Here is a 23,034-nt window from a genome sequence, read left to right as displayed (position 1 = left end):
AGCCATGTTAATCTGTAGTTGCAAAATAGTAAAGAGTCCAGTAGCACCTTTAAGACTAACCACCTTTATTGTAGCATAAGCTTTCGAGAACCACAGCTCTCTTTGTCAGATGAAATATTTTTCTTTATTTTAAAATAAAATGTTGGAAATAAATAAAATGTTTAACCAGAACTTTAAATTTGACATACACTTATATATTCTTATAAGATTGTACTAAAATAGCTGCAATGTTGGATATCATCTTCTATGCCTTGATATATAGCCCCATCTGTTTTTTTTATTTTCCTGAGCCACTTCAGCATAACAAAATTACTAATTTGAGGTCCTGTATGCAATCAGGATGTTCACTTTGTCACCACTCTTAACCCATAAGATATAAATGTTGTCCAGTAGAACAAAGTATACTAAACAGTCTCCAAAACTTTCTCCAAAATCATCATACTGATGAATCAAAAGATATGTACCAAGAACTGAGGTTAATTTCAAAGTTGTGTGAGTTACGTGCTTAATGTGTAAAAATAAGCACCCAGGTTGTTTAACAAATCAGATAATTAGGAACCTTAGCTAGACTTTTGTGCAATATAAGACTGCCAATAAGTTTCTAGCCAAAATAAAACAGTCTTCTTGTTTTCCAATCAAAATATGATTTGCACTCAGTAAGTTAGTCTGCAAATTGCCGTGACAGCCTTGTGATGGGACTCGCTTACACAGTGAAAGCGTTTTGCTTCAGGTGTCTGAGGCAATAATAGACATTGCTGAGTTTCAGTATGAACTCTGGACCTTCTCAGACTCATCAATTTCACATTCATTCAGTTTCTGGAAGTGAACTTGATTGCTTCAGTGATACATTTTAAAAATAGGCTTTTAATATTCACAGTGCTCCTGTCTTCCCACACTGTAAAGGTCTGACAACTCTGCCTCAGACCTTACGCACTCATCACAATGTCAGTGCAGTTCACTTTGTTCTGACAAAAGGCCTTGTCATTGTCAAATTCTGCTTAAAACAGAAAGCAACTGCTGTTTCCTTCACATTCTTAACAAGCAGGCTCAGCTGCAGAATGAAACCCTAGATTGTGCAAGTTTGTTCCTTTAAAAAAAAAGTATGTGACATGACAACTTTAGTTGCTGGGACATATTTACTTCCTCAAAAAGGTTTTGTTTTTGCAGAAGCTTCCTTTATTTTGTGAACCTCTGTGTATTTGAAAGCATCATGAACAGCTGCACAACTTATCTTTGTTTCAATCATGTGGAAAAGCAGTAAAATATCTACGCTTTATTTTCTGGATAAAGATTCCAAATTATCTAACTTCTTTCAACAGGCAAGCAGTCCTACCACAGGGACAGCTCCCAGGAGTCAGTCACGGTTGTCCGTCTGCCCTTCTACTCAGGACATCTGTAGGTATGTGCTAAATAAGCATTTCTCATCCGATTGATAAAGTCTTTCTTAATCTAGTGATCTGGAGCTTTTGCTTTCTTCTAAACTCCTTCTTGTTTTAGGCTCAGACCTAGTTTTTCATTTGTCATTGTAGTGTTGTGTCTTTTCTACCACCACCACCACCTTGCATTTAAATCACATTTTTATTTCATATCAATATCTCTTATTTTATTGCTTTCTCTTTCTCTCTTTTATCATTTTCCCATCCATCTCCTTTGCTTGCTGATTTGTTTAGATCTCCAACCTTGCATGACATTTCAGAAGATAAGTTTGAAATATCAACCTCGGTCACAGTTCTGACTTCTGCTCATAAAGAGCCTGGTAAGAAACAGTTGAAACGAAGGGTTAGGCGGCGAAAGGATGCTGAGGAAACCAGTGAACATGCAGAAAAGCAAAGGGAAGAGAAGGACAGCTATGTGTGCACCAAACTTACAAATGCTAGGTGGAACCATTTGCGTAAGACATCATCCGATTCATCAACTTCAGATGAGAATGCCTGGGCCCTGGTTAGAAAAAGACAGAGAGCTAAAATGCCCAAAAGATTCAGAAAAAGGAGTAGCTCAAACATTCAACAAGATGGATCTTCTAAAACAAACACCATTGAACGTGTCACAGTGCAGACAAATGGGGAAGAGAAGCAAAAAGCATCTGAGCCGGAAGGCCACATTTTGAATCTCCAGCAGGATAAGATTTCAAAGTGGAAAGAAACCTGCCCCTCCCTGTCGTCAGTGTCCTCTGTGGAGGCAAGGAAGTCCTTGAGGCAGTGTGAAAAAAGCAAGTGCAAAAACAACCACAAGGAGACTTCGGTTTACATTAGGCAAGACAGAACAAGCAAAGAGGAAAGTGTTTCAGAGAGACTCTCAGGCAGCGATACTTTGTCAGTTCCAAGAAATGGAGCACCTGCTGGCACAAGACCTGCTGTGACCAACGCAGTGCAGAAACCTCCTGTGTTGTGTGATGACTGGTCTGATGATTTCGAAGTGTGCAGGTTTGTTTCCTGATACGAAAGGAATTGCTAACTGCCATGAATCACGTAGCGGAGCTTTTCTTCCTCCCTGATTCATGCTGCTACTAGGAGTTCAAATATATGTAATCATGTGTGGCAATGTAAAAACAGCACATAGTTTTAGGGCGATGCAGACTTCGAATCTTGTTCTGATTTCATAATTAAAGATGTGATATTGGGTCATTTTAAAACAGTAGCAGACCAACAACGGGATATGCATTCCTTCCTAGGAACACTCATTCTTTTTGCCAGAACTGTAGGATGTACTGTGCACTACAACAACAATGTTACATTTAAAGGTTACCAGACTTCTAATGACTGCAAATTATAAATGAGATATGATACCTAGTTTCTCAGGCTTAAATCATCTATCCACATTCAGTTCTAATTAGTATGGTCTACAAATTATTCCTTTAACAATTTAGGAAATTACTTCCTTTGCAACCTTTGAGTTGTTGCTTAAAAACTCTCAGGGTATATTTTTTCCTCTGTCAACATATACCACAGTTCCTTTTGCTTTCTTGTGTCCCAGAAACCTCTGGAAGTTCACTGCAGACTCTCCTCTCATCATTGCTCAGGGTCACCTTTCCTTTAAGTGCAGCATTTCGTGGGCTGCAGTGGAAAGGGAGACGCAGAAAAGTTCCATTCTGATACTGGAAATGTACAGTGCAATCCTAAGCAGGGTTAAGCCAGTCTAAGCCCATTGCTTTTAATGGTCTTAGACTGGAGTAACTCTGTTTAGGACTGCGCTGCCAGTGGATCCAACCCAGTGAGTTAGTAGTTAGTGAGTTAGGGATATGGTGTTACAAACCTTCCCCAATTCATTAAAGTGGAATGTTCTTGGGGAAACAGTAAAAAAGAGGATTTCAGACTAATATCAGAACATTAAATTAATATACAGCACACTGGTGCCTATATCTTTTATCTCTGAATGCTATCACAATGTCAGTATATACCTTTGAGGTAAAAATTAAGATCATTAGTATGCTGCTATAGAAATTAATAACATACAAAAAGAGGCCTGCTAAGAATAAAACACTGGACTTTGCAGTTGCTCGCATTTTAGCAGAAAATCTTTTCTTCATTATAGCACTTCAAAGCAGTGTTAAAACATTTTAGAGTTCATTGATTCTATCAGATTTGAGTAAGCAGCCCATAGAGTTAATGTGAAACTATACTTAATATTTTTGCAGTTGAAACATTTGCTAGCTTTGTGTTGCTGGGAATGGGATAAAAATCCACATGAATATTCATAAGAAGAAAAAAGAGGGAATGCTCATATCCTGTGAAAGTGCATAAGGAGACAACTTCATGCTTTACAGCAACCTCTGACATAGCATGACTTATATAAAAATTAGCTTGGGAAGTTTCATTTTGACAGAATGTGAAATGGATGCTTAGAGCTCCTTTATCTGCAGAACATTAATGAAGGAAAAGTACTCATTTTTCATCTTCTTTGTCCTGGTGACATGGTGCAACTGGGAAAACTATTTTGAACCCAACACCATCTAGACTAATCCATGGCCATCTGTAGTGCATCCCGTTTTCCACTTCAATATTGCAGCTGCAAAATTTGAACTTTGCCACCATTATTTTTCTCTCCTGATTTTTTTTTCTCTCCTGATTTTTTTTTGTACTGAACATATATTCTAGAGAGCTTGAAAGGCTTGCACACTGGTTAGTGGCACATGCTGTTTTGTGAAATTTGTTTTGTCCTAATAAATTTATACAACTTGATTTTTGAATTTGCAGGCCAACCAACACAGCTACTTGCAACTTTTGCTTACTTAAAGACAAAGCATTTACTTAAGCTAGCACATTTCTATATCACTATAAATGCTATATCATGCTGGGACTGGCCTTCCCCTCTCCCTAAACTGCAAGCATTTTCTGACTTCAGGCTGAGTACACCATACCAGTAGTCCAGTTGTGTGATCATACTCTGCCATGAGGAACATTACTTTCTTAAGAAGTTGCCATATGTGTAAACTGATACTTGTAATTGTTATAGCAATGTTACTTGGAAACGTGACTTGGAAAGTTGGAAACGTCACTTAAAACAATCCACCCATTAAGAATCACAGACGTATGATAAGCCAAGGTGTCTAGGTTTTCTAGGATAGGAACATGCATCTTTCCTTCAAAATATATAGTGAAGATGTAGGCAACACATAAGGCACCACTGCAAGCTTGTACAGGCAGCTCCCCTGACGGGGAGGAGCTGAGAGCTCAGAATGTTGAAGGGACAGGAACTGAAGAAAAAAAATGTCTTGATTGTTCCTTATCAGATATTTAAACAATAAAGTTATTTACTATATTGTTGCTAATTTCCTATGTGATCATTAAGTATATTGTGGAACCATGGAGTCCTGTCTTATCTGACTAGGTCATAGATGGTTCAAATGTAGACATGGGCTGTTTCCACACTACTCACCTTCATCCAGAACTCACCTCGTGCGAGAAGATGCTGTCGTCAACGTTTTTTTCCACAACGTTCCGAAGTGTTCCAGATGAAGGTGAGTAGTGTGGAAACGGCCATAGTTTGGCTCTTTTGTTTAGTATGCAGAACCCTGTGCCTGTTCACCTCCATAACAGCAACCCCTGTGGGGTGGGTAGAATTGCATAATTTAGGGAATGATCCTAAGCAGGTCTATCCAGAGGCAAATCCCGTTTTATTTAGCGAGACCTATTCCCAGGAAAGCGTTCTTAGGATTGTAGCCTTAGATTCCTTCCCCGCCCCCATATTGGTGCAGAAACTGAGCTACCCAGAACAATGATATATTATTGCATTTATTCCTATAGGTATCATCCCAGGAGCTTGTAAGTATCTAAGAGTGGAAGTGCTGAAAAATCTGCTGCATGCTAATTTTTTTTATCACCAGTAAATTATCTTACATTAAACTATCAGGGAACAAATAACAGAAAAAAAGATTTATGGCCCAATAATACTGATTCAGCTAAAACAGACATACCTGTTTCACCATAAAACTACAGTCCTGCACTGAGTCAAAAGGCAATTTGTAGTCTGTTTTCCGATAGTCATCATTTCCTTTGAAAAGAAGAAGAATTGCAATAAAATATTCATTAAGAAAAGAGAAGAGAACTTATACAACATAGCCTCATTTGAATGCTATATGATTTAACTTGCATACCAAGTCAGAAAGAGTGCATACTTAAAACAACAACAACAATGAAGTGTCAAGAGACCAAGCAAGAAGATTAAAAATACAGGCTTCGTAATGGTGCCACTGCTTCTATTTGCTCCTGATTCTGCTGTGTTTGAATAGAGCTGGCCAATTAAGTAATCGACACACATGTGAAAATGCTGGCTGCACTGTTACCCTATTTGAATACTTCATCGCTTAACTATTGTGCCTCGTCAACAGTTACATATTATACTGGTAAGTGGTGATTGGGGAATTGCCTCCAGATCATTTACCACTTACTTTTTAGCAGTGCTGCTACTACAACAAAAGATGAAATAGAAATGCCAGGATCAGGCCATTGCAGGTGGCTTACTTGGACATTATACTTGAACTCCCAGAGGCCATGCAGTGGTTCTCAAACTGTGGATTTGGACACATAATTGAATCACGACTCTCTCCCAGGTGAGTTGTGGGGCCAGGAGGTCCTGGAAACTAAAGTAAATTTTGAAGTGGATCCCACTTCAAAAAGTCTGAGAACCACTGCTGAGGCTACAGAGCTGAATTAAACAGAATCTGTGTCACTGCCTAGATAGTTCAAGCTGGGTACTTGGAGTTCATCTGGCCAGATGCTGGCAGTCAGAGCAAAGACTGGCTTTGACTTATAGAGCCTGTTTGACTTTTAGCAGCTGAGTGTTCATGGGATGTATAATCCTAGTGCTAGAGGACTAGAGCAGTTTCAGGATTCTGTTAGTATCTTTGCCACCTCAGTTTGCCATTTTGGCCTGGTATTGTGCAGACTTACTGTTCTAGAGTAAGTCCAGAGGAGGAATGTCAGAGGAATGTCACTTTCAGCCAGGCCTTCATATATTACAATAGCAAGATGGTAGACTTTTGAATATAGCCATGCTTCTTATGAAAATTGATTGATTGTGTAAGGCTAAAATGCTACATCAAGGATGGTGGTGTTAGAAACTAGGCAGGAAGTTGTTTGGGGCTGTGCTGTTTAGAGCCAGGGTGATATAGTGGTTAGAATGCTTGAACCCTCGCACTCTGCTGGATGGCTTTGGGCCATTTGGGACCCCATAAATGAATAAATAAAATACATTTGGAAGGAAACAAACTATTCTCTGCCTTTTGGAACGAACTATTCTCTATCTTTTCCATATCACTGCTTGAATCTGTTGTTTTATTCTTGAAACTTACATACCCCAGATTTTTGGCCTTCCTGTGTTCATTAGTCAAATAACAGGAATTAGAGCACTGAAATTTGTAAATCTTGTGCATTTACAATTTGTGAAGTTCCAGTGTAGCAATGTTCATGAACCAAAAATACTGTGGTTATTGCTGTGTAGAAATTTGGCCATCCTTCGTTCGTTCGTTCCTTCCTCTTGATGATAAGTCCAGAAATTTCCTTTTAAAAATACATTGCCATGTTTTTAATTTATACCATAGGTTAGTGTTAGATTGGGACTGCTGTGAAAATAAAATGGAGAAGGGGAGTACTACTTGAGGAAAGGGGTGGGATAAAAATGTGTGAGAGAAAGGGCAAGAGCAGATGATTTTCAGTTTAGTCACTATAGTCTTAGACCAGAGGTCTGCTTGAGATACTGCCTTCTGGATCAAAGGCTCTGCTCCTTAGCTAAGCTGGACAGAACTTCTTATTTTCTGAGAACAAACCACACTGTTGCACATACTCAGAAGCATTCCCTCTACCCAGCCTGCAGAGAAGAACTAGTGTAATTTAGGAAGCTTAGGTTATAGGGTTTGATACCTCCATCTGAAAACTATTTTGAAGTATGAGCCAGTGAAACCAAGTTTAAAATTAAGCATTCAGGCAGTTTCCTGTTTTTGTAGCTATAAAAGTAACTTTCACTAGAGGATGTGTTTCCTTTCCTTCATTGTGCCATACACTGCTTGATAACTTTTTTGCAGCTCATGGGAATTCAGTTAGCCCCTATTATGGTCCCACTACTTCTTTTCCAGCTTACAATTCTGTGTTGGAAAGTGAGGGGTGTTACTAAACCTGAGTGTAGTTCATTGTTCCTGTCACTTAGAAGGACATACCAGTACAATGCTTCTTTTGACACAAGATAGATGTTGGTACAGTGCATTCCTCTTTGCTCACTCTTCTTTTTCCTGCCCTTAAAGTAGTGTCTGTACTTATAGCACTTCTCATAACACAGGAGGTGATATGAAGTGATAAACTTACATGTCTGATTTTTACCTGTGTGAGAGGGCATTTCTGTGTCTATTTTTCCAAGGCTTAAGTTACAGATCTTTGGTAATGGTGGGACCTAGTCATGAAGGCACAAATCATCAGTTATAAATCCACCCTTCCTCTCAATTTTCCCTATTGAGCCATGCTTACACTTTAATTATCTGTCCTTCAGAAAATCCCATCATACTCAACCAATCTTTTCTGAGTAAACAAATTACAACACAGCCAAAATAAATAGAATACAAGAACACTTAACATGTTTAAAGTGGTTTCCATAAACATTTCCTCTGGACATTAATTTTACTGCCACAGTATTCTGTATTCTCATTACATGTTTGTAATTTATAATTCAGTCAGTATTTTGTGCTAAGTGTTTCTAGTGAAGAATCGTTGTGTTCTGCTCAAAGTGGTTGCACCGTTTTATTTGTCCGTCCCAGTGGAGTATTAGGGTGATATTTAGCTTTTAAAATAGTTTAAAACATTTCTGACAGTGGTTGAAAAGGACTCCTGGGTCCCCAGTTTATTTGACTAAATTCTAAATGGCTTAAATAGTGCAGTCTGTAAAATAAATAATATATAGCCAGAATTAGAATGAACAAAGCACTGTATTTTCCCTTTGGGAAATGGCTTTAATTTAAAAAGAAAATGATGTTGCTCTCTTCATGTAATGTTTTACACTGATATAAAAGTTTTATCTAAACTGGCAAGGGGTACGAGCTTAGAAATTACCATTGACACACTGGCAAAATCATAATGACACTCACAAAAGTTAATTAGCTGCTAGGAATGTTTGTATTTTGCTAATGGCTACTGTTTTACTTTTTTACTCGGGGCTCGTTGTCACACATTTCCTACACAGAAAGCACTTTTATGTAGGAAATAGAATGAATCTCGCATATAGATTGATGTGATAATCTATTAATGTGTTTCACACTGTTTCCCACATAGAAGCATAAAGTTGACCTTAAAGAATTGGATCTTTGGAAGAAGGCATGATTATGTCAGCCAAACTTTCAGGGTTTTTTTAAAGATATTTATAAAGGATAGGATTTGATTTATTGTTCTTTGGTAATGCCAAAGCTGGGGAATAGTTGAGTTTGCTCAGGTCATGTGAGAACTCATTTATTTTTAATCTTTATTGCCCCCCCTCATATGTCCTACCATGAAACTGGGCCTGACTTGGTAACTGGCACCACACAATGGGCCATAACAGAGGCTGCCAGGGCAGAGGAGGAGGGAAAGTTGAAGACAGAGGGGAGCAGATAAATGTAGTAGGTGAGAAGGAAGAAGAAAAAGAAGAAAGTCTATGGGAGCTTTCGGTGAAAGGAAAGATGAAATCATAGGGAAGGGGGAAACAAGATACCTCCTGCAAGATCTTGTGATTCCCCCACTTGCATATTCTAATAGTAAACCCAACCAAATATGATGATAATTAAATCCAGAGACTGGAGTAGTGAACAGACAAGATGGGTCTTTCAACAACCTAAAGAACATCTCAGATTTGTAGAAAAATCTGAAATTTTAAAAAAATGCATTGGGAGGCTAAAAAACTCTAAAATGATAAAAGGAGCGCATGTAACTTTCAGAAACAGATGCCCTCAGTGGCTGTTGCTAGGCAACCATAACAGTTTATAGCCAGTGTCCAGGGTTGAGTTCTGTCAGTAAAAGGGAGGGGGCAGGGCTATTTTGGCCTTTGAGGAACGACTTGTTGGGGCCAGGGTCAACAGCAACCATTGGGCAACTTACTACTACTACCTGACTTACATGACTCACCCAGGCCTGACTGCTTGCTACTGTTTAACAGCAGCCATACCACAAAAGCCAGTGTGGTTGTTGTGTTTATAGTTTCAAACTAGATCTGGGAGATCCACATACCAATCACCACTCTGCTTAACCTGCCTCACTCAGCCTAACCTGCCTCACAGAGTTGCTTTGATGATAAAAAATAGGAGAGGAAAATGATGTAAGCTGCTTGGGGTCCCTATTGTGGAGAAAGGCAGGATATAAATGAAGTAAATAAATATTAAATATAGCTTTAAGTTAGTAACTTAAATAAAAGTTGGTGGGTGTAAAGGAGACAAGGAAATAGGGGACGTTGAGGATAACGGTACTTGTTAAGAGGAGGAAAAAACAGTGTGGGGAGGAGTTATAGGAGAAAGTGGCCCCCACAAGTAGCCCCTTGCAGGTGTCCCTCCCCAGTGCAAATGGGGTCAGCTCTGGTGGCATTGTGCAGCTTGGGAGAGAGGCTGCTGGGGGAAGGAAGGAAGGGAAGCTGAAGATAGAGATAAGTTGGCTGGTGTGTGGAAAGGAGAGAAGGAAGCAAGGAAAAGGGAGAGGCTATTTGGACTTTCAGGAAGGGGGAAAGGATATAAAGGGGGAGGAGAAAATGAGATGCCCTCTCCTAAGTCTCTGGGGGTCCCTCACTTGTCACTTATTAATGTATAGAACTTTAAATGCTTGTTTTTACTGTTTGTTTATTTGATGAGGGGAGATTTTTAAAAAGCAGGCAAAAGATCATAAAAATCATCTTAAAAGATGATTAAGAGTAGAAAAAGAAGTTCACATGCACAGGAACACTATTTCCCATTAACTGCTAAGAACAAGTTTGTACTCAGCCTTTTAGGGCATATATACTGATCTAGTACTAGTCATAAGGAGCCAAGTGTTTAAAATGACAAATGCTTACTTCTCCAGACGTTTACTTCTCAGAAAAGTTGGCACACAGGCTAGGCTTAACAAGTTTATCCTCCCACCCTCGCTGTCTTTTCAAATGGGAGGGTGGCATTGCAGATGTGATGATATCACTTAGTTGCCATATCCATGACACTCTAGAAATTCCCCCAATCTCTGTAGTCTTTACCACAGAGTCTTGGGAAATTCTTAGACTGTCAAACAGTGGCATCATTTCTGGGTCTTCATGTGGAAGTGACATCACTGAATTGTGTGATGTTCCCTTTCTTCATCCCCATGTCTCCCCAAATCCCTGGCATTGCCAAGTGCAGGTCTGGCAACCCTAAGGAGAAGTGCCAGAGTTATATCCTAAGCCAATTGTGTGTAGGTTACAAGTTTACTCGTTTATAGTATTAGGAGTGTGCAGTTTAATTAGGAATGGTGGACATGATCCAGTTCTTTACAAACCTTTAAATGCAATTTATTTCAGCAGGTTGCTGAGAAATTCACAGCATCCCTATCTCACCTGCATTTGACCACCAAATCAGCCATTCTGGATACCTTGACCCACAGTCCCCAGCTCTCTAACTTCCTTTGACTGTCCACTTATTCTGCCAACAATCTCTCTTACCGCTAGATATATGAGATTTCTTCGGATCCACTTTCTCCTTGGACCCTTCATGATTCTACACTTCTGCGATCATTCCATTAGGTGCCTTCTTTTCAGTCTACTGCCTCTGTGCTACTTCCTTTAGTTTCTCCTAAGTCTTAGATCTCTTTTGTGGAATTGCAGCATAGAATATACTATTGGCACTTAAAAGAGTTTAACAGTTGAAAGTACTTGTCATGAATATATACTTACATACTATTAATAACTTTGCTATACAGAATAGTACTAAGGTATGAAAAAAGTGGAACTCAGTACCTTTACCATGGATGGTTGTGGAGAATACTCATATTGTGCCTACTGTTCCATCTCTGATCAGTTCTAAAAATGGACACACTGCAAGTTAAATGACATACCGGAAAAAAGAAGTATGCTTCTAGAATCTAATCCAAAAGGTCATATGCTTCCAGCTTATTGATATTGAATGTCAGTTCTTAGTATGAAAGACAGTGCAAATAAGCTTTAAATTTGCTCACTTGCTATTGCTATCCTTCCTGTCAGGATCTGTCACTGTGAGGGAGATGACGAAAGCCCCCTCATCACACCGTGTCGCTGCACAGGGACCCTACGTTTTGTTCATCAGGCCTGTCTGCATCAGTGGATTAAGAGCTCAGACACACGCTGCTGTGAACTCTGCAAGTATGACTTTATAATGGAGACCAAGCTCAAACCTCTTCGAAAGGTATGGCACAAGGCATTAAATATATCCAGTTGTGGACTGCCATAGCTGAAGATGCTTTTACATTTCCATCTTAGTTTACACTATTTACTATTGCATTCGATACTTACAGTTTGGTTTGCCTGGGCGGGTTGACATCTGCTGACCAGTTTAGCAACATTATACCCACTTTTTATTTTACTTTTCTTTCCTCAGCTGAAATCTGTATTTGGCATGCGTATGCTTTTGCAGTTTTTAAACTGCAGGGCTTCCTAACATGATACTTGCAATTACACAGTTCTTATCAACATGATGACTGATAATCTGTATTGGTTAAGAAAATGAGTTTATTGCTTATCCAGAGACCAATTTGAGGCAACTCACAAAGAAACAATACAATAAAACCTTAAAAACAACAGTATTCAAACCAGCCTGCCAGAGTCATTAAAGCATTTTTTAAAAGTGGTATCCATAAGACAGGTCTCAGGCTTGAAGCAAGCTGTAAGGACTAATTAAAAAGATGGAATTTTTCAATTAAAAGGCTGGGTCAAGAGGAAAGACCTAAGGTACTTAGCAAGCTACAAGCAGGCGGGCATCCCAAAGGTGAAGCCATCATCCTTGTAAGATATATGTAAGATATATGTAGATATATGTATGAAAAAAGTCTTTCTCTGGTTGCTGTTCTCAGTATGTATCTAATCAAGATATTTGACAGATCCACTGCTGTTGAATCTACAGTGTGTAGAAATAAGCTCGAACACCTGCCAGTTCAGCTCTCCTCCCATTTGCCAGTGGTGATCTGGCAGACAATAAATCAACAGGCTGTTTGCAACCTGTTCATGTGTATTGACAGGAACAGACTACTTGTAGCCATTAGAAGCCGATTCCCAGCTGATGAGGAATCAACTAGGAGGCAGCTTTTGATCTGCTGAAGAAATTTTGCTCTGTATCTAGCAACTTTGCAGGGGGGAAGGGATTGAGCCAACTCCTAGCTAATCTGCTAGAAATTGGGTTTTTCTAATCTGCCATTCTGGAAATGTTGCTTCCTCTCAGACTTGCTGAGATGGACAAATTGGGGGGGTGGGTCATAAGCCCAGCTAATTTCCCTTTTCTGTAGCTTGGGCCACAGAGAAAGGGAGGGAGACCAGTTCTTTCTCCTCTCTCTTTTGCAGTAAAGAAATTAAAAGCATTGCATCTGTCCCTGCCCAATTTGTGGCAGGGGGAGAGAGCCCTTTTGCAACTTCACTGTTTTGCTGAGCAGGCTGGGTGAATAAGAACACAACTCCCAGCTGATCCTCCAGTTAGTTGTTAGTTTTTGACCAACAGGCAGCTGCAAACTTAGTGTTCACTACCTGTTTGAGTTCTTCAGTGCAATCCAAACATATCCCTGATCAGTTCACCATCTAATTTAATCAAACTAGGTACTTTTTTTGCTGAACAGGTTGCTGAGAAAATCACAGCATCCTGCCTCACCTACATTTGACCACCATCAACCATTCTGGGTATGTTGGCCCACAATCCCCATCTCTCTAACTTCCTTTGACTGTGCACTTATTCTGCCAACAATCCCTCTTACCATTAGATATGTGAGCATTCTTCAGATCTGATTTCTCTTTGGATCCTTCCCGATTCTTCACTCCTGGCATCATTCCATTAGGTCCCTTCTTTTCAGTCTACTATTTCTATGTCACTTCTTTTAGCTTCTCTTAACTCCCAGTCACCTGTGGAATTGCAGAAGAGCTACAGAATGCGATTTTGGCCACACAACCTCAGAGTTTGTTAATTTCATCTTTGCCTCCAGAAGGCTGTCAATTTCTCCTGGGAAATTAACAAACCCTCTGAGGAGGGATTCTCCACGGGCTGTGTCTTTTAAACTACCCTCACTTAGATAGGTGAAGTTGATAGAGCCTTCAACTCTGTCTTTTAAAAGTACATTTCCTGGCTAATATTGCGTCTCCCTACACTTGTTTTTTTATATCCTACCTCTGCCACCACTTGTTACGACCCCTTTCTTTCTCTTGGGTAGATTTGGTCTTTAAGCCTTTTATTCTTGCCCTCTCTTGGTAGATTGCTACCACCAGGAACTAAATTCCAGAATAACTTAAATTTCTCTTTTTAGTAACGTGCCCAAGGGTCATGCTTTTTTGTGGTACTATGGCTCTGAGGAAAGGGATGGGATATAGGAATGACAGATTCTCTGAGATATTAAAAAAAACAAAGTAAACTTTTATTTTTATAAGAAGCGTATCGGTTTTGTATTATTTCTAAAACTTGATGGTTTCAAAAGAGTAGTTATCAATTCTTAAAGTTACTTTACTTAAACCCAGTCACACAAATCTTCTGTCAGGCTTCACACACAGTTTGCCTGCTTTTGATATTAATTTCTCTCTCAATTGCAAGTAGGACCTTTTTTCAGGTGCACACACAGTTTGCCCGCTTTTCCCTGACTGAATGTTCTTTCACAAACACACAGTTCAGGTTTCCATATAGGTCATATTTCTCTCAGAACTGCTTAAAAATACTCAGGCAGCACACAGCTTTCCTCTCTTGCCCTGACTGAATCTTTTCTCTCCACTCTGTCTAAAACTTCATTCACTCCGCCCACAATCTCAGTCATCAACCAATCATATCACTCACTCATCCCTCTCTTTCACACCCACTCTTCATCTATACCACACCAAGCATTTAAAGACACATACGAGCATTTACTTAAAATCATTGCAGTCTCCATGTAAGATGTCTCATGTAGAGAGACTCTAAGTAACTTTATCTTTGTTGATGCATGCTCAACCCATTGAATATTGTTCAGACTGGATGTACATTTTACTGTTTATCAGCACATATGGACAAGATATACATTGAAATAGCCACAGTTATTTGAAAACAACACTTCGTTCTGTAGGATTGCATAACTGCGGATATCACCTAGTCTACAATACTCAGAGACCAGTGCAGAACACAAAAGTCCAATCTCTTGTCTTCTGAAAAATGCATCTGAAGCTGAACCCCACATGAAAGTTTGTTGCCAATTCAGAACAGTTATACTCAAATCCTGATCCAATGAATAAGGCTTAAATCATTAGCAACCAACTTAAATCTTGTTAAAACAAAGAGAACAAACATTTCCACACCTGGGCAATGTCAACAGTCTTGATCCAAGAGCATGGAATACAGTTGTCTAAGCATTATATTCATTCAATTCCTGCTCAGAACTTCTGCAAGTTTAGTCTTGTTGATTATTTGCACTTTAAAATTTATTTTCCACTTAATAGTGTTAAAGTCTATAAAGAGTTTTAAAAAGGAAAAAAATCTGTATCCCTGCAAACATATTATTACTGTGCTGTTTTGTGATACAAAGAGCAAATTCTAGGTACTTGCAGGTAAAACTGAAAAAATATATCTTTGTGCCTTCTGATAGCACCTCTTGTCTCCAAATGATTGAAGTTGTCTCTGCTATAATTTACTTTATCAAAACATTCTTGTAACATTTCCAGCACTACTTCCTTACAGCTGGTAATTACATTGAACCTAAGCTCAGCTTGTTACCAACCTGTCTACCTTTGTTATCCCAGAACAGTATTGCTTTAAAAGGAAAATATTTTAACATGATTGATAGAAAATAAAAAAGAAATGTGAATTTTTAGCTTGTATGCTGCAGCCAACGACATGTACCTGTCTCTGTTAGTTTCAACACAGTTCAAAGCATCAATCCATTATAAGGTAAATCTGAATTTAATAATTATGTAACAGCTGTGTCTGAGTCGAACAGTGGGACAGTCAAGCCAGCTGATGTAAATGAGCATTGTACTGTGGTATTTAAGGCCTGTGCCAGCCAAAATATAGCTGGCACACAGTATTGAATGAACATTTATCACCTGATCATCATTTGGTTGCTGTGATGTATATATATGGATTAAGAGGCTTGTAATGCGATCCTGTGCACCGGTATGGATGAGTGCAATCAGTTGGTTTAGACTGGTTTAACTGTATACACAATTGCACTGCTAATGTATATAAATACATGCAACCAAAAGCCCTGGTTCAGTTTTTTATCATTTTCTCTTAAATGCCTTTATTAATGCCTTGATCATAGTTGCATTTTCATTTCCATCATATACCTTGCAATGCTGTGCAGAGAATCAAAATTTCACACTCATCCTTTTTATTGACCTATATCCATCTGGGTATTTCTCAGCACCCATAAGACAAATCGATTTGCCCTTTTAAAAGAACTGGATTTTTGATACTGTGAAAGCTGTCGTTCGTGGATATTTAATCCACTATCTGAAGCGTGAACACTGTAAAAACATGAAGAGGAATAACATGCCATTCCATCCATATGTAATGGAGGAGCGCATCAATTTAAACTGGGCTGTGTTTATACACATATCTTCAAGTGGAAATTTCCCCAATGTCGCTTATCTTGACTAAATTGCATATTTAATTGTTTTTCAGCACAATCCTAAATGGAATTGCAGCTGTAGTGATTTTGTTTTAAAGCTTGTCTTGGACCCTTATTACAACTCCTCCTTGCATTACCTACAACTTTTCCCTGAGGAGGACCCTGGTCATAACCAATACTGCTTTTTTCTCCCCACACACAGGGCTTCAGATGCTCTCTACTTTACCTGGGCTTATATCTCAAGGACACCTTCCCTTTGGGGTTTGAATCCCACTGCTAACCCTACCTGTGGCATTTTTCCCCTGTGTGTGACTATTATATTGCTGCTTCCGTGGCTCCCTCACTGTTCCCAAAAGGTTTTTCTGCGACTAAAGACTTTCACCTTAAATCTCTTCAGTTAAGCTGGTATTATAGGAAGGCTTATTTATAGATGGTAGTATGAAAGAACGATCAGCATGTAAGTGTGACTGTAAAGTAAGAAAGGATCCTGTATTTCAGATGAATGAGGCGTTTTGCTTAATAAGAAGTAGAATTTATAAGTATATAAGCATGATGGTTGCGCAGTATTGATAAGCATATTGGTTCCAGAATGGGTTCATAAGCTTGGTGGTTTCAAAATAGTTTTATCTTCTTAAGATCTTCACTAACAGAATAAACACTCCTCTCATCCACATGGGCATAGGTTCCCTCACAGGCTAACTAGGGTTAGCCTGAGGGTTACACACAGGTTGCCTAACTAGGGTTGCCGGGGCCCCAGAGGGCAAAGCCTGTGGGAGGGTACTTACCTCCCACATTCCCCTAGCCTGCTAAACTGGCTTCAGTGCGCCTGACATTTCCTCCCTTGTGCTGGAAAATGATGTCATTTTGTGGCATGCCGTGGGGTGCGCTGAAGCCAAAAATTGCCCATTTGGAGGCTTCAACTGAAATGTCAGGTGCACTGAAGCCTACGTATAAACAGGCGGGTTTTGGCTTCAGTGCACCCTACGGCTTTTCCTTCATGTCAGAAAATGACATCATTTTCCAGCACAAGGGTGGAAATGCCACATGCATGAAAGCCAGTTCAGTGGGACAGGGGAGCACGTGCACGCCCTTCTTCCCCCCTGCATGCCTTCCCCCCTGCCAGCCAGGTGAGAGGAGCTGGGGGTGGCTTATGAGAGCGGAGATTCTCCTGCCCTCAACAGAGGGATGGCAAGCCTGTGCCTGGCCTAAATAGAATAACCTATCTCTGTGATACAAACAGGCTGACCCAGGAGTGCACACAGTTTGCCTGAATTTCTCAGAAGACACAGATTCACTAAACTTGACAGAATGGATACTCTTTCTCAGCACTCCGATTAAAAACTGCAGTTCAGTCTGCCCCCTAAGGTACAGCTACCATCCAGTCACAGCATTCTCTATTCACCCATCCCCCCATTCATACTTCAGAAGCCTGCATTTAAACCCAACAGTAACCAATAGTTAAAAACCCCACATTAGTACACACAAACACTACAATACCCTTCAAAGCCCATTGACTTCAGTGAATTTAGGACTGCACTGGGTTTTTTTTTAATTTAAAGATACTTGGATTCTAATATTTGTAATCTCTTAAATACATTTTTCCGCATTGATTCATCTTTTACTATTTCTTTGAAGTGGTTATGTTTTGAAATGGAGAAGAGATTTTAGGCGAGGTCTTTCCATTGTAGTAACTATGTGTATTCTTCTTAAATTACTGAATTAAGAAACATAGGTTGCCTGAAGGATGTTTATCACTTTTGGATGTACAATTACTCTACATACTTTGTGATGGCTAGGCCATTAGAATTGAAAACTGCCTCCTTGATATTTCTGCAGCATCTAGCAGTCTGGGGAATATCTGTACACTTTCTGTTCAGCACTCTTGCCTGTCTCATGGCTACTCTTCTGACACTTCCATTTCCAGCTTCTCAGAAATAAGTTAATTCCTATTTTAAAAGTTACATCCCTTCATAAGGAAGAATGAAATGTTACCCAAGGCGTCTCAGTGCTTGTGAACAGGATGCATGATTTGTTATGTTTATCAATCATCACACAAATTCCCTGTCTTGACCATTGCAAATTTGGTATTTCCAATTTCTTAACTAAGATTAGGCAACTGGAAGTGGTTTTGGTGTTGCACATTTATACCTTCTGCCCGCTCTTTTGGATCATAAATTGCTCGAGTTGCTGAGAAAAATGTCTTTCCCCTTTAATAGAGGTTTAATGTGTGAAAATGGGCAGCTGAAGCTTTTCATGGCATGGAGGTAAATAACATCTCATTAAGCCTATATTAAAGGGACAGGGCATTTTTTTTCTCCATGCAGTTAGATACTAGATTCTAGATTGCTTTCAGCCAGTAGAAAAGCATGCTCTGTAGTGTCCCTGGCTGTAGAATGCCCTTCCCTGAGATGTCCAATTGTCTACTTTCATTGAGTTTGGTTCTTGTACTTTTTGTGCTGCTAGTTGTTTGCTTTAGTATGTATTCCACTAGTATGTTTTTGTGCTACTTTTATGCTTTATAATTAAGTTTTTCCGTATATCTGGAATGGCTAAGTCCAGCAAAACATTCAACAGTATTGACTGTATCATAAGTGAGATTTTAACACTACTATTAGTAGCATTGAAAGGCAACTCAGTTACCAGTAGGAGTGTGTGCTTCACGTTTTCAATTCGGGTAAAATACCCGAATCGGACCCGATCTGTAAAGATTTGGCATTTCCAAATCAGGGCCAGCATGCCCCGGAAATCCTGAATCAAAGCTTCCCCGAAGCATTCAGGTTGCTTCAGGAAGCTTCGGGGGGATTCCCCCGCCTGACAGCTGAAGTTTAAAGGGCTCCTTTCCTGCCGCTTGCAAGTGGCAGGGCCCATTAAAAATCCCACCTCAACCCCCAGCCCCAGCCCCCACCTTCACCCCCCCCACTTAACTTGGCCCTGCCGCTTGCAAACAGCAGGGCCCTTTAAACATTCCACCCCAGCCCCCAACCCTCACCCCCCCCACTTACCATGGCCCTGATGCTTGCAAGGCAGCCGGCTGCCCAACAGGCCACTGCAGCCACGGAGGCAGCAGGGCGGCATGGCAGCGGTGGCTCCGGCCTTCCTTGTTGCCAGATCTGGTCTTCCCGGCTGCCCTGTGAGGCTGCATGGTGGCAGAGGAGCCAGAAAAGGCCCTTCCTGCCCCTCAAATGGCTGCCGTGATGACCATTTGAGGGGCAAGAAGAGCCGGAGGAGGCAGCTCCGGCCTTCTCCACCGCCCTGCGGGCCTGCGTGACAATGGAGGAGGCCGAAAAGGTCTTCCCCACTGCCCTGTAGTGCCACGCGCTGCCAGATCTCACCTTCCTGGCCACCCTGTGGCTGCTGCGGGCCCAGAGGAGGTGGCGCAGTGGTGGTGGCTCTAGCCCTCCCTGCAGCCCTGTGGGCCCAGAGGAGGCAGCAGTGGCAGAGGAGGCGGTGGTTCTGGCCTTCCCCGACTGGCCAGGTAAGTGGGTTGGAGGGAATAGGGGGAGCTAAGTGGGTGGGGGTGGGTGGGGGTGCTGGGAGAAAGCCCAACCCCGTGAATCACTTTGGAATGCTCTGAATCTTTATGGAGCATTCTGAAGTGATTCAAATATCTGAACCTGCTTCGTGTAAATCCGAAGCGGGAAACCCGAATATTTTTGGAGTGCACACCCCTAGTTACCAGAGATAAAGGAGTGGTATATGTGCCTGTGGGATTATATAGTCTTTGACAAAGTAGCAGATGTTAAGTGGTCATATGAGTATCCTATGTCAGAGTCCAATTTTCTGAATAAGTGGCTTCTGGTATTGGAAAAACTTTTAAAGAATGAAGGCTCTCCTTATTCATTTCATAATCATCGTTACTTTAATTATATTTTGCCAATTTAACAAGTAAGATCTGTATAAGGTAGTATGGTAATCTACTCTGTAAGACTGTCATTGTGTTTTTATGGAATAATTTTTTTAAAATTTTAAAAAACTTTTTATGCTTTATAATTATTTTGTGCAAGCCCTTTAGAGTACTCTTCCATGTAGAAAAGCACTATATAAAAGTCATGGAGGATTAAGCAAGGGTTGCCAGGTTCCCTTATCCTCCCTATGGGTCTGCATGATGACGTCACTCCTGGCAATGATGCTGTTGCGCCTCACTAGGAATGTGCCCCAGGAGGCCTGTTCCCATGCCTTTTCCCACAGGCAGGGTGAGTGGTGGCAGGAGGAGGAGGAGGAGGCTGAAAGCAGGGGAGACTGGCAACCCTAATCATACTTCAGTGCTCTTGAAATGAATTGGATTTTTCATATTTTTCTCTGGGAAAGCTTGCCCAATTTTGAGCATTGTATAGTTTGCTTTATATTTTGCTGCATTGGCTGTGTTTTAGGTGATAATCCCCTGAGGTTACAAATACTGAGGCAGTAGATAAATAAGAAAAGCATTTTATTTGGGGTAAATGCTTTAGAATTCAGTATTACCAGAGGAAATTTGGTCTTGGTAATTGGGAGCTACAGGGGAACTGGCTTGTTGAATGGTATTGATGTCTTGTTTTAAAACATAGCTTCACTTTGATCATTCTTATTTACTCTCATTATTTAAAACCATGTTGTGCAGTGTTGGCTCTTGAAAGCATTATTCCCTGCAGGGAGAACTATGGGAGATTCTGTAGAGAAATCAAACTAGAATCCTATTAGAAGCCACTCCTCTTCTACCTAGCACTTCAGGCTCCCCTCAGAACCTCAAGTGACCTGCACGGCTTCCTAAGAGGAAGAGAACATTTTTGAGCAATTGGTACCATGTTGTATTATTGCTGTTGCTTTCTTCCTATTAGTTCGAGCTACTATAAATCACTCAGCTTTCTTATCAGTTTTGTACCCAGTATCATAACAAGTGATGCCTAATATTGTTTAGGATAGCTAACTCTAATTTGCTCTAGGATTATTTTTCTTTTAACCTAATTTGGTGAATGGTTTGTAGTCCTGACCATAACTGAGAGACCTATGTTTCCTTTAATTTTCAGGACAGCGATGGTGTGTTGTCAAGGCAACTAGCTGCAGTGTTTTCTTTCCAGTAGTAAACTGTGCCTCTGATATGGTATACTTTAAATCACTGTCATTCCAAGTAATATATTAGGTCAAATACTTCACCAGTATGCACAAAGGCACCGAGCTATTATTTTTTCTTTATTGGCTATCATGTCATTATAGAGAACAAATTTGTGCCCTAGAGGAAATGTGTATATTAAAGCTTTTAAAACTAATTCTATAGCATTTATGTCCAGTTGTAATGCTGTGCAGAAACAAGGGCTTTTCATACTGAGCAGTCAATTATATTTTTAAATGATAAACTGATGATTAAAGTAGACCCTCACCATTTGTGGATTCTTGACTCACACTACCATTCATTTGCTGTCTGCTTTTGCTCCCTCCATGCCATCATAATAATCACTATATTGTTTGGTTTTTTTGGTACTGAGAGACAGGAAACCTCTGCCTTCCAGTAGTCATACATTTTGCCCTTAGTGATCTAGGAACAGATTCCTTACAAATGGTGAGAGTCTACTGTATTGCCATCTAATGCAGAATCCAGATACAATAGCTTAGCGCTGGTTTGTACTTCTCCCTAATGGAGAGGCCCTGTCTGCCATTCCGTGAGTACAGTGTACAACCCAGTCCTAAGCACATACATGTGTATGTGTGATCTATCTGCCACCAAAAGGGATGAATCAGTCTTAGGGAAATGAAACTGCATTTAGGATGTAGGTCTAACAGTAGATCTACAGGACAGCTGATGTGGCATAGTGGTAGTATTGGATTAGGAGTAGCATGGCTTCTTTCCATGTAGCTTGGAGCTTCCCATTTTACTCAGACTACACAAAGAAACACTGCAGCACTTCCCACACAGCAAACATAACTTCTTAAGACGGAGCCTACATGGCTATTAACACAAATGCTAAATCTAAAAATTGTTTAACTATAGCCAGGAAACATGGTCAGCAACTGATTTCTACATGCAAATTGCACCACCAAATTCTGATCTGTATCATTGTGAATAACTATTGTAGAAGGAAACGTCTTGTTTTTATTTCAGGATTCAAAGTGATTTATGACTGTGCAACAGAAATCCAGATCACAAGAGGAAAAGGGTGCAACCCAATTTCATTTAGCTACACAGAACAATTCCCCTTTGGAGTGGGCCAAGATTTATTCTCTTTCTGATTTCATAGCTACAAACCACAGTTACCAATAGTGGGTGAGCCTGGTACAAAGACCGCCCCCCTCCCCACCAAGTTAGGATATTCAGTGTTACCACAGAATGATGGGCATCCATCATTCATTATTATAACTCAGAAAGGGGAGATTAATTGCCCTGATGGCTCCAGTTTTTTTTCTAAGTGCTTAAGAATGGGTTTCAGTAGTTCATAAGCAGTGGTCATCTTGACCTTTTGTTTTGTGGGTGATCTTAAAGTCACAAGACAAGCCTTCTGGTAAGGAGTTACACAACTTTGTATCTGGATACCATGAATCAATGATGAGGTTCTGCAATTACATTAAAGTTTTAACTTAATTTTCTTGTCTTGCCAAGACAGAGTTATGCAATGCTGGTATAACTCAAGAATGCCTTCTGAAGTAAAACCACTCCTCAAAGGCAGAAGCAAGACTTTGACCTTTTACAGTAGGTCCAATGCAAGGCCCGTCATATGGAATAGAAAGACTTGCGGAGGCTAACATACAGTTGTTACTAAAGCCTGAATGAGAACCCCGTCCTTTTCAGTACACATTTATCACATTGCACTGATATTTGCTTTACTGCTTAGGCCTGACATTATGAGAGTCAGACATCAGGATG

General features: G+C 40.2%; 1 protein-coding gene across 2 annotated transcripts in view; it reads left to right on the top strand.

The window, feature by feature from the left end:
* Positions 1-23,034, top strand: part of MARCHF1 (membrane associated ring-CH-type finger 1) — a 201,956-nt gene that overhangs the window by 150,733 nt on the left and 28,189 nt on the right. Inside the window, exons 4-6 of one of the 2 annotated variants that reach the window (XM_054990186.1) lie at positions 1,320-1,399; positions 1,671-2,423; positions 11,644-11,824. In XM_054990186.1, coding sequence (XP_054846161.1) covers positions 1,320-1,399; positions 1,671-2,423; positions 11,644-11,824 — 1,014 coding nt within the window. The remainder of the gene's footprint in view (positions 1-1,319; positions 1,400-1,670; positions 2,424-11,643; positions 11,825-23,034) is intronic. The other variant, XM_054990187.1, reaches the window with a different exon arrangement.

This window comes from Eublepharis macularius, chromosome 10 (genome assembly GCF_028583425.1).
Source record: "Eublepharis macularius isolate TG4126 chromosome 10, MPM_Emac_v1.0, whole genome shotgun sequence".
In the NCBI taxonomy this organism is placed as follows: Eukaryota; Metazoa; Chordata; class Lepidosauria; order Squamata; family Eublepharidae; genus Eublepharis; species Eublepharis macularius.
The sequence above is the reverse complement of the archived record's forward strand: the minus strand, read 5'-3'. Positions and strand labels throughout refer to the sequence as shown.